The 11,708-nt window shown below is 44.2% G+C and overlaps 1 protein-coding gene across 6 annotated transcripts in view; it reads right to left on the bottom strand.

Annotated features, from left to right (window-relative positions):
* Positions 1-11,708, bottom strand: part of MTMR1 (myotubularin related protein 1) — a 63,894-nt gene that overhangs the window by 7,056 nt on the left and 45,130 nt on the right. For all 6 annotated transcript variants that reach the window (XM_049644436.1, XM_049644435.1, XM_049644437.1 and 3 more), the window contains 3 exons: positions 9,724-9,816; positions 4,095-4,208; positions 271-447 (listed from right to left, as the gene is read on the bottom strand). In XM_049644436.1, the coding sequence (XP_049500393.1) occupies positions 271-447; positions 4,095-4,208; positions 9,724-9,816 (384 nt within the window). The remainder of the gene's footprint in view (positions 1-270; positions 448-4,094; positions 4,209-9,723; positions 9,817-11,708) is intronic.

Here is an 11,708-nt window from a genome sequence, read left to right as displayed (position 1 = left end):
GAAAGAAAGAAAGAAAGAAAGAAAGAAAGAAAGAAAGAAAGAAAGAGAAAAAGAAAAGAAAGGAAAAGAAGGGAGGGAAGGAAGGAAGGAAGGAAGGAAGGAAGGAAGGAAGGAAGGAAGGAAGAAAAGCTGCTAGAACATGAGCGCAGAGGACTGAACCCTGAGAGGCGAGGGCAGAAGTACAGCATGTCCATCCCTAGCATGAACTCATTTCTAAACCACCATCTTTGCTCAGAAAGACACACTCTTTTGCGAAGAACAAAAAGATACCTGAGGTCTCATTCGTGGGTTCCATCGCACATAATAGTTTACCCATAGTTCCAGATGACTCAGACTAGCAACGGGATATAAGACATGGTTTTCATAATTCACAAAGAAAGGATTCGAAAATTCTTCGAGCTGGCTATTGACATACGACCATAAAGATATAGTCTTCGTATATACATCCTGAAAAACAAAAAAAAGGAATACATTGAAATAAATTCACCTTTTTTTTTCAGATTCTCAAGAATCTGTGTTGCAGAGAAAAAGACTTGAATAAAAGGAGTTCAGACACTGAAAAAGCGTAGAACATTTACTAAGCCCCAGCCCCATCCTTAGTGCTATGGCGTCACCTCACGCAGGGGAGGACATGAAAACGCATACTGTCCTGGAAAAACATATTGCTGAGTTGAGGAACATCTGGGGACTGTGTGTGTGTAGAAGGCAAAACGAGAACTTTCTAGCAACCACAGGATGATGAGAATTTTCTAGCAACAACAGGATGATGGGGCCCATTGATAACAAATACATTTTTTATTTCCAGTTTGCAGTTTGCTTTTGTGACTCTTAAATATTGAGGGTTGGGGTAGAATTCACAGATAAGATTCCTTTCACTGGAAAATCATGGATGGACATCTGGGGAAAAACCTGTCAGGGTGGCAGGCCGGGGAAACCTTACATAGAGAAGTAAATATATCATTAAATTCTATCTCCCCACCTCCCGACCTTCGAATACACTGAATACAAATGCTGGAACTATTGGCATTGCTCATGTGAATGAAACCCTACAGGCACAGGAAGGCAGGTAAACATGGAACATGGATTGAACACAGTGACAAAGTCAAAATCAGAAAATCGCAAAAGCCAGCTGATTTCCTTACAGGCTATCTAGACCTAGAAAATTCTGTCAGGACCTTTTCATATTTTATATTTTGTATTTATAAGAGAAACGCCAGCAATAATTCACAGGACCCTGAATGGCCAAAACATTCTTGAAAAAGGAACAAATGTGGAGGTCTCACACTTCCCAATTTCAAAAGTTACTACAAAGTCACAGTAATCCATACGGTGGTGCTGGCCTAGGATGGATAGATGTGTGGAATCGATGGAAGAGAACAGACAGTACAGAAATAAGCCCTCACATATACCGCCAACTGAATTCCAACAAGGGCACTGAAACAGTTCAATGGGGGAAAGAGAATCTTTTCATCAGCAGCATGTGAATGACAGGTTAGCCATGTGCAAAAGAATGAAGTTGGACCCTTCCTACACATCGTACACAAAAAGGAACTCCAAGATGGATCACAGACCTAAATGTGAGAGCTAAAACTATAAAAATCTTAGAAGGAAACACAGGCTCAAATCTTCATGACCTTGAGTTAGGCAACGGCTTTTGCACATGACCCCAAAAGCACAAGCAAGAAAAGAAAATAAAGTGGACCTCATGAAAAGTAAAGACTTGTGTTTCAAAGGAGACCATCAAGAAGGCAGAAAGAAAATGCACAGAATGGGAGACGATGTTTGCAAACCATGTATCTGATAAGGGACTTGTATATATCAAGAATTCATCGGGAACTCTTACCAGTCCCTAATAAAGAAAACCCAACTAAAAACTGGGCAAAGGATATGAATAAACATTTGTCCACAGAAGATAAACAGATGGCCAATAAACACATGAAAATGTGCTCACAATACCATTGGTTAATTGGGAAATGTAGATCAAAACTCACAATGAGCTACTCCTTCATACCCACTGGGATGACTAGAATAAAAAAGATACACAACAACAAACATCTACAAGGATGTGAGGAAACTGGGTCCCTCAGACATTGTTGGGGACAATGTAAAATACTGCAACTGCTTTGGAGAATAGTCTCTGGGTTAAACATACACTTGCTATAGGACTCGGCAATTTTACTCCTAGGTACATACCAGAAAAATGAAAGCATAGGTCCACATGAAACCTTGCACATTTGAATGTTCCCAGCAGCATTATTTGTAAGAGCCCGAAGTGGAAACAACCAGAAGTCCATCTGCGGATGACTTAGATGAACAAAGTGTGGTGTCTCCACACCGCGGGTATTACTGAGCCATAAGAAAGGAACAAAGTACCAACGCCTGCTAAGACACAGATGAACCTTGACGACATTAAGCTTGGTGAAAGAAGCCAGTCACAGGAGGAGAAATACTGTTTGATTCCATTCATATGGAATGTCCAGAACAGGCGAATCCATACAGATTGAAAGCAGATCAGTGACTGCCAGGGGCTGGGGGAGGGAGGGACGGGGAGTGACTACTAATGGGAATGCGGTTTCTTTCTGGGGTGATGAAAAGTTTATGTGGTTTAGGAAATTAGATGGTGGGGATGGCTGCACACTCTGAATATACTAAGGACCATTAAACTGTACACTTTAAAAGGGTGAATTGTATAGTATGTAAATTCCATCTCAAGAGAGCTGAGTTTTTAAAGAGGATATTTGGTTAAAACAAAAGAGAAGACCATAAGTGTTTAAATTCTACATATGAACTTCATTCTTCTGTTCATATTTTAAAAATAGCTTTATTGAGATAGAAGTCAAATACCATGAAGCTCGCTCTAAATTTTTTCTTTTTTTTAAGAGGTTAACAGGTCTCTATCACCCTGGGCCCACAAGAATGTGGATCTTACCGGGATCACGACAGAAGCCACAGGGAGGTTTCAAGCAGGGGAGAGGCTCAGGATGGGACTAGAGTCAGGGAATGCAGCCCTAGTTGCTGGAGGTCAGGAATGACTGAAGCACATTTACCAGCAGCTGCCTTAGTCTGGCCGCGAGACCGTGGGGGCTTGCACTAGGCTGTGGGGCAGTGACAAGGGGGGACCAGCTGTGGCAGCTGGGGGCAGGGTGAGGGAGGAGGCAAAGGTAGCTCCTGTGCATCTCGAGGAGCAGGGGTGCCCTTTACGGACATGCAGAAGGGCAGAGGGAAGAGGAGAATGGCATTTAGATCCTGAGAGGAGACAGACAGCGACCTAGACAGAGGACAGAGTTTGGGGAAGAAGACGACCAGGGACTGGGCCCAGGCAGGCTCCCAGCTGAGAGAAGGGCTAAAGGGAGGAGACTGAGTGGGGTGCAGGCAAGGAATGAGGGGTGACAGCTGTGGGGAAGCTGCAGAGGGAGGTGGGTGCTAGCAACCCACTATTTTTCCTGAAATTCGACAATGTTCTAATGTACTTAGCCCACAGGCGTTGGCCCTTTTCTGTTAACCAGAGGACACTCTAAGGTGCCTTTGCCCAATGCTTCCTCACTTTTGATCATTTCTTTCTTTTATCCCAAAGAGGAAAGAGGGGAAATAGAACTCAGAAGCTGGGCAGCTGCTTCATTATGAACCTGATGGAAAAGAGTCTGGCTTGCTCCTCAAGGGAAGTTCTGGGCTCATCTACAGACTTCACCTTCCTAGGCCTCCAAGTACCTTTGTGCCCAACGGCCTGGAGAACGAAGGGCAGAATCACATCATTTTGGAGTCATTGCAGTAGAAAATAGAAAGTACATGAGCTTGGGATTCAGGGGGTCCAGGGTTTAGAACTAAGCCTACAAGAACTGAGAGACGTCAGAGAGCTATGGGCTTGCTAGGCCCCAGCCCCCAGCACCCACACAGTAAGGGGCTCGTGTCAGGCCACCTGGAAATTAGACACATGCACTGGGGCTGCTGAGGCCTGGAAGGGCATCTAATGCAATCTCTCCATTTACGCACGGCAGCAGGGCTAGACCCAAGTCCCCTTTCCACCCAGTCCCCCTTTTACAGTGGTGCCTCATGGGAAAGGCGCCCGAGTAATTGGGAAAGCAATAGACACTTACCTCTTTGAGTCGCTGCTGTTCACAGTTGCACAAAAAGGTCCCAAAGAGACAGCTGTAGAGGTGATCCAAAATCGTGATCAAGAACAGTTCATTGAACTCGAATGCTGAAGGAAACTTAAATGGAGAAAGAAGGTTTAAAGTTCAATTTCTAAAACATAGTGGTACTAGTTGTCTGTGAAAGACCGCTAAAGTACAACTCGGAATACAGTCCAAGATTAAAAGGAAGACTGAGCCCACGTAGAATTTAACTTCCTATAGTTTCAAGTCCAAGCTTATAGATCTGGCTGAGAACCTGAAGTAACGAAAACTGTACTTTTCAATGCCTGAATAAGCATCGTGCAGCTTCCACTTCTTGTCATGCTGGTAGAACACAGCCCACAGTCCTCCTTCTGCCAGAAAGCACTAGAAAACTGGATAGAATACATGAAGCGGCTGTTTTCAGACACTGGCAACAGGCAGCAGGAGGCCATGACCCCACCCCCAGCACCAAAGGGAAAAAGACGAGTCAAGTCCAACTCCTGTCCCAGCTTTCTACCTGGGGTACATTTGGAGTCACAGAGAAGGGAGGTGGGTTCCCGGGCACAGCATATACCAAAACTGATTCACGAAGAAACAAAATCTATTCTCTACTACTCATCGTTAATAACCTTCCCACAGAGACAACTCCAGGAACATACATCCCCGTGATCCTTCCTAACGTATAAATAAACTGACCCCCCGGCAACATATACAAAGGGTAGCACAACATGACCTCGCAGGGTTTGTCTCAGGAATGCAAGGCTGGCTTAACACTTGAAGATCAAGGTTAAAAAAAATAATAATTACTGTAATTCATCATATTAACAGAATAAGAAAATGACATAATCATCTCAATTATCGTTTTAGGTCATTCTTAATGGGGTTTTGCCAAATTCCAACAAAGACTTTACCATTTTTGGGACATCCTAGCCAGTAGGTGTCATTTAGTAGCCGTGAGGAGACGGTCTGGAAATGACAATAATGATTAATGATAATGATGATGATCCTAGCGGCAGGCAAGTACCGGCTGCCTCCCATGTGCCAGTAAACAGTGAAATATTCATTACATGCTGAATGATGCAGAGCCAATTAGAACTAAACCAAACAGAACTACCCAGCATGTTTTTATTTAACTCAGTTTACAGTATCAAACCATTCCCCAATCAGAGTGACATTTGCACATGATCATGAAATCATGTCATCTCTAAAGAGACGACCAGGGTCGCTGATAGCCTTATTACTTTACAAGGATAGGGACAAGCTTCCCGATTAGAAATAATGGCCAATCCAGGACTATCCACGCTCTACCTGAAATTGTTCCCTTCCTCACCAGGCTGTTTATTACATTAGCCAACTTGCGGAATTCTGCTCAGCTATCTTGGATTCAGATGTGCCTCTCTCTCCATCCTAAGGATTGTTCCCATAGAAACATACAACTGTCTTCTGAGGAGCCCCATCAGAATACTGCTTCTTCAGAAACCTCTGGAAACTAGCTATGGTGGTTGTTCTTACCAGCACTCTTGTTCTTAGATGAACTAAATCAACTAAATCTGGCCAAAATGCTAAAGAAAGCTACTGATTAATCTGAGCCTTTAACTTGCAACTCTGACAATGGCCTCACATTCCAAATGGCTATCTTTTAATAATTTTTTAAAAATGTTTTACTTATTGTTGAGAGAGAGTATGAGTGGGAGAGGGGCAGAGAGAGAGAGGGGGACAGAGGATCCAAAGCAGGCTCTGTGCTGAAGGCAGCAAGCCTGATGTAAGGCTTGAACTCATGAACCAGAAGATCATGACCTGAGCCAAAGTTGCATGCTCAGTCGAGCTACCCTGGCACCCAGCAAATGGCTATCTTTTTTTTTTTTTTTAATCTTTATTTTTGTGAGAGAGACAGCATGTGAGCAGGGGAGGAGCAGAGAGAGAGGGACACACAGAATCTGAAACAGGCTCCAGGCTCTGAGCTGTCAGCACAGAGCTCGACGCAGGGCTCGAACCCACGAACCGTGAGATCATGACCTGAGCTGAAGTCAGATGCTCAACCAACTGAGCTACCCAGGCGCCCCATCAAATAGTTATCTTTTAAAAGGCCAAGTACATCCTGTCCACTTTTCCCAGCATTTTTCTATGTGGTTTAGTTACGCTCTATGCATAAATTATTGGCACCACAAAATTTATCAATTTGAAGCAAATATATAACATTTATGTACACTGAAGCTTTATTAAATCAAGGATAGTAATGGAAGATCTAGATTTTCAAACATTTAAATTATATGTTTATTAGCAGGACAGCAAAGCTTCTATGGGCACTTTTTTTTTTTTTTTTTTTTTAAGTCAAATGAGTCTTTATTCCTAACCCTGAGCACTCGTTCTGAATCTGGGAGCTTGGTTGGATGTATTCTAGTACCACTGACTACAAGCCTTATTGTGGCCAAGTGGGTACCAGGTAGGGGAGGTCAGGGTGGGTGGGACTCTGCCTAAGGCCATCAGCCCCCGCAAAACCAGAACGCAAGAGCTCTGCTCATGTTCCGTCAGGACTGCTATTCACCTTCAAATGGCATTGTGGCCTTACGCTCAGCTCCAAAAATATTTCATTTAGAGGAAGTAGCAACAGCTAGAGTAATAAAAATAAAAGATTAAATGTCATAACTCCGATTTTATTTTGGCCTGTTCTTGCAGAAACTATACCATATACCTAAAACGTATAGTCTCAAAAACTCCATAGAAATCCATAATGAAATCCTACACCTCTTGAGAAGGGTAGAGAGTCCATTAAACTATGGCTATTGTAGAAGGTTGGAGACTCTTTTCTGAAGAGTCCCCTCAATTACTCTGCCCTTAGATCCTTTTCTATCAATTTGTGTACACAGGCTAGTTCATTTTATCCTGAGATTTCTAACAATTTCATGAGGATTTAAGCTTCCTTGATTTAGCAGTAGGCAACCTCCAAATAAATTAATCTTATTACATTAATGCATCTTTTCTAACAAGCTACATGTCTCATCCTCTTGTGACTTAACTGATAGACTAAGCAGTGATATTTCTTCTTCTATTGCATCAACAACATTGTTTTAAGAGACATTAATTATACGCATTTCAGGGACAGAATCTTAGAGCTGAGAGGCATCTGAAATCTAATCTACACCCCTTGTGTTCTTAAAATCCAATAAACAGCACAAAAAATATATAGATTGGACATGAAAATAGACACTTAGCAGTATTGAGAACGGAAGTCAGTTTGAGGATATCACAGACACGCACGCACCCCTAGGCATTTGGGAGGGAGAAGCTACTTAACATCAGAATTATTTTTTGTGTTCAGCCTTTTAATGCGATTTTTCTAAAAGGCATTTTATACTTTTTTGTTTTGACCTGAATGTAACCATCATTTAATTTTGTTACCAGCTCAATCAATTAATACAAACAGCAAGAAGTTCATGGTGCTACATTACAATAAGACCTCTGGCCAGTCTCCCGGCTTTCTGAGTATGTGTTCACTGTCAACTGTCACTCATCCTGTCGATGTCAGTGCCTACCTCTCTCTGAGACCCGCCCCCCCTCACCAGGTCTTCCCTCCAACTGGCTGCTCTGAACCAGTTGTGACCTTGCACTCAGCTAACTGAAGATCCCCATCAGCTTGGGGAAGTGGGCCTAAAAGTAAGAGGAAGTTCTAAGTGCAGGCCTGAGGCTCACATTCTGTGAGATCTCCTCTCGCTGATTAGAACCTACCCACCACCCCCTTCCTTTTTTATTAAGTTTCTTTTATTTTTGAAAGAGAGCACACACATGCACTCACACGCAAATGGGGAGAGGGGGGAGAGAGAGAATCCCAAGCAGGCTCTCCACTGACTGATGTGGGGCTCAAACTCACAAACCATGAGATCATGACCTGAGCTGAAGTCAGACACTTAAGCGATTGAGCCACCCAGGCACCTCTTTTCTTTCTTGTTTCTGAAAGTATGCCACTCTCTCTAGATCCTTGCTACTGGGGGAGATCTGTGGGAAATGCAGACTCTCAGGCTTCGGGGCCCAGACTCACAAATCAGAATCTGCATTTTAAGAAAACCACCACGTCCAGTGCCATGTGAGTTTTCATCTCTAAGTCCCCAAGGGAAGCTGAGGCTACTAGCCACAGGACTGCACTAGGACGGAGCTCCCTGCCTGGATGCTGGCCTTCTACCTCACTGGTACCACAGAACCACCTGGGGAACTTTGTAGAACCACACACACCCGGGCTTCCCCCTAGGACCACGGGAGGAAGGGTCTGCAGGGGCGGGGCCGAAGCATGTGCATCTTGACAAGTTTCCAGGTGCTGACAGTAAGCCCTCAGGTGGAGAGCGAGGTTGGGGTGCCCTAGATGGCCCTCGAGGAATCGCTGCCACGAGGGGTCCAGGCTGAGGCGGAGCGGGGCAGCATCAGCAGCGTGGTGGTTCTCTCCTGCCCCCAACACCCCCCCCCCCACATCGGTACAGAGGCTCACGGTGAGAGATTTCACAGACAGTGGTACATCGGGCACTCTCCGGGCTCAGGGAGGCAGAGGTCCTTTAAAAAGACCCTAAGGTGTTGGTGCTGATGTGGTCAGGAGTCTCAGTCACGAGCACCGTGGCTGCTGGTGGAGTCACTAGAGGTCGCCAGCAGTCTTTCCGGCTGGCCCCCTTCACGTGACTAAAGCAGCTAAGGCTAGACCTCTGGGCCAACAGGAAGGAGAGGGCCCAGGCCATGGTTCTCCACCCTCGGACTCCTTCCCCACATAGGCACTGGGAGGACTCCTGACCTCTTATTCTCTCCGTGTTGGTCCCTTTGCGTCTGCGACTCTTGGTCTCTTCCTCTGTGTCTGTATCTGTCTCTTTCTGTGTCTGCGTGTCTCTCTGCATGTATATCTGTGTGTCTCTGGCTTGCTCTCTCCTCACCCCTCTCTATAGGTCACTCTATCTCAGTTCCTCTCTCTGGCTTGATCCCCAAACTTGGGCTCAGATGTTGGAGACTAGGGAATAAATAGCACATGCCTCATGGCAGTCCATGCTTTAAGCTGAAGCCATCAGGACCCACCCAGCTCAGGGAAGGAGGATACCTGCGTGGCCAGCTTGCTTCCCAGGGCTCCGTGCACTGGGGTTTGGAAACTAGGCACCCAGTAACTAAGCACCAGCAACTCCCTATCTGTCATCACTTCCTGGACACTCCTTTACTTCACCGACTCTGCACTGGGGATGCTGTGGCCTGGAGTAGGTGTGGAGATTCCTGAGTTCCGGGTCTAACACTCCCCTCGCAGGCAGTTCAGTCACATCCCCATTTCTAACACCTGGCTGAATCTTCCTGTACCCAGCCAGCAAGGAACTCTCACCCTGACAGGGGACAAGAGCAGCAGGAGGACTGGAGCACAGCTGGCGGACAGGATGACCGACAAAAGCCATTTGCACAAGGAATGGAACTTTTGTGGTGAAGTTGATCATTTCTAATTTTCTGCTTACACTTCTAAGTGAATTAGAATCAAACCGAGCTAAATAACGGAAGGGGTCCTGTTTTCACATACATACACATGTCTTCATTTTGAATGAACATGAACGTTTATATAATCTTAAACTGTAAGGTCAGAAATATACTTGAAATCACTCACCTGTCTTGTCATTTGCCAAACACAATCAATAAACTGAAGAAAAATAGGGGACCGGTCAGCATCTGCGTGGTTGTCATTGCCATGGCCCACTCTCTGAAAAGAAATAGAGGTTAAGCATGTTAATGCAGGCCACACTCCTCCATAAAGTCACTTAAAATTGCCTAGTGGCAAGCTTCAGGTGTCATTTGTACATCCCAAGGCCTAACAGAATTCTTGGCACATAATAAGTACTCAACAACGTTCACTGAATTGAACTGACTTCCATTACTCTTAGGAAACAAAATTTCAGTGTACTGTATTTTCCCATGTTGACGGTTTTATAATTTCACTTTACTGTAGTTGAGATCAAGAAGTTACAAGCAAATAGCCAGTAAACTTTTCAGTCCAAATGATGGGGTCAAGCCCAGCCACCACCACAAGGGCACAGTGTCACTGTGAGACTACCAATTAGCAGCTCATGAAGCACATTACGACTCCATTCTCTCCACAAGCATAAAAGCAGGTTTTCCCATTTTTCAGAAATGTCACGAAGTGTGAGAATCAAAATAATAATCTACAAGCTTTAACCAATTCTACAGGACTCAGAAAACCCCCAAATCTCACACTTGAAATGGTGGTGGGGAGTCCTTGCTCAAGGAAGTCCAGTATTGTATTCCATTTGCAATTTTGAGATATACTTGACATGCAATGTTATATTTCACACCTTGTGGTATTTTTGAACATATTAATAGATTCGTAGTAAAAGGTAAAAGGATTTCAAACATAAGTAGGACAAAAACATTGAAAATCTCAGGTTAAAAAACAGCTCCAGAATGAGCATTCTAAGAGAACGCTCAAATAATCTGATAACTAAGCAAAAGGACAAGAAAGGAAAACAAAACAAAACAAAACAAAACATCATGAAGATACAATGCAACCAGCATAGAGAAAGTGCAAGAAACACTGGGTCTCTGAAACTGCCAGCAGGAAAGACATAAAAACAAGGAAATCCACGCCTCGCAGTAACAGCATATGGTCTTTCTTCTCTACTGGTTTGTAATTGTGGTGAAACACACATGACATCAAATTGACCATCTCAACCACGTTTAGCATACAGCTCAGTGTTGTATGAAGGACATTCACATTGCTGTGCGACCATCGCTGCCATCAATCTCCAGAACTCTTCCGTCTTCCCAATCTGAAACTCTTCCCCATTAACACTAACTCCTCCTCCCTGGCACCAACCATTGTACTTTCTGTCCCTATGAATGTGACTTGGTGACCTCTTAGGAGTGGAATCATACAGTAGATGTCCTTTTGTGACTGGCTTCTTTCACTCAGCAGAAGGTCCTCAAGGTTCATCTGCACTGTAGAAGGTGTCAAATTCTTTCCTTTTTAAAGCTGAATACTACTTCCATTGTATGGACAGACCACATTCTGTTTATGCGGTCATCTGTCGGCGGACACTTGGGTTGTTGCTTCTACACGTGCACTATCGTGAGTCATGCTGCTATAAACATGGGTGTGTAAATATCTGAGTCTCTGTTTTCACTTCTTTTGGGTCTATACCCCAAAGAAGAATTTGCTGGATCATATGGTATTTTTAATTTTTTTGAGGAACTGCCATACTGTTTTCCATAGCAGCTGCATCAACTGCCTTATTTCTGCACTTCTCCTTTACAGAAATAACTTGTAGAGCCTGCTCTTCAGTATTTAAGGCACCTTGGGAACAGTTTGGCGTGACCACTCACAATTTAAGATTCATCCTTCTACTAGGCATTTATTGAATTCCTATGGTGGATGCAAGGCATCTTGCCCGGCCCTTGGAATTTCAGCAAGTTTCACGGTGTCCAGTAGAGGCCAGGCTCTTGGCTACACACCTGACGCACCAAGACAAATGAGATGCAGTACTTGTGCTAAATGAGTAATTCCCTTGTGGTCTAGTTGAGAGAAAGACCTGTAAATAACAAGGGCAATAAAATGTTCTAAGGGTTTCCAAGTCTGTG

This window comes from Panthera uncia, chromosome X, assembly GCF_023721935.1.
Source record: "Panthera uncia isolate 11264 chromosome X, Puncia_PCG_1.0, whole genome shotgun sequence".
NCBI lineage: Eukaryota > Metazoa > Chordata > Mammalia > Carnivora > Felidae > Panthera > Panthera uncia.
The sequence above is the reverse complement of the archived record's forward strand: the minus strand, read 5'-3'. Positions and strand labels throughout refer to the sequence as shown.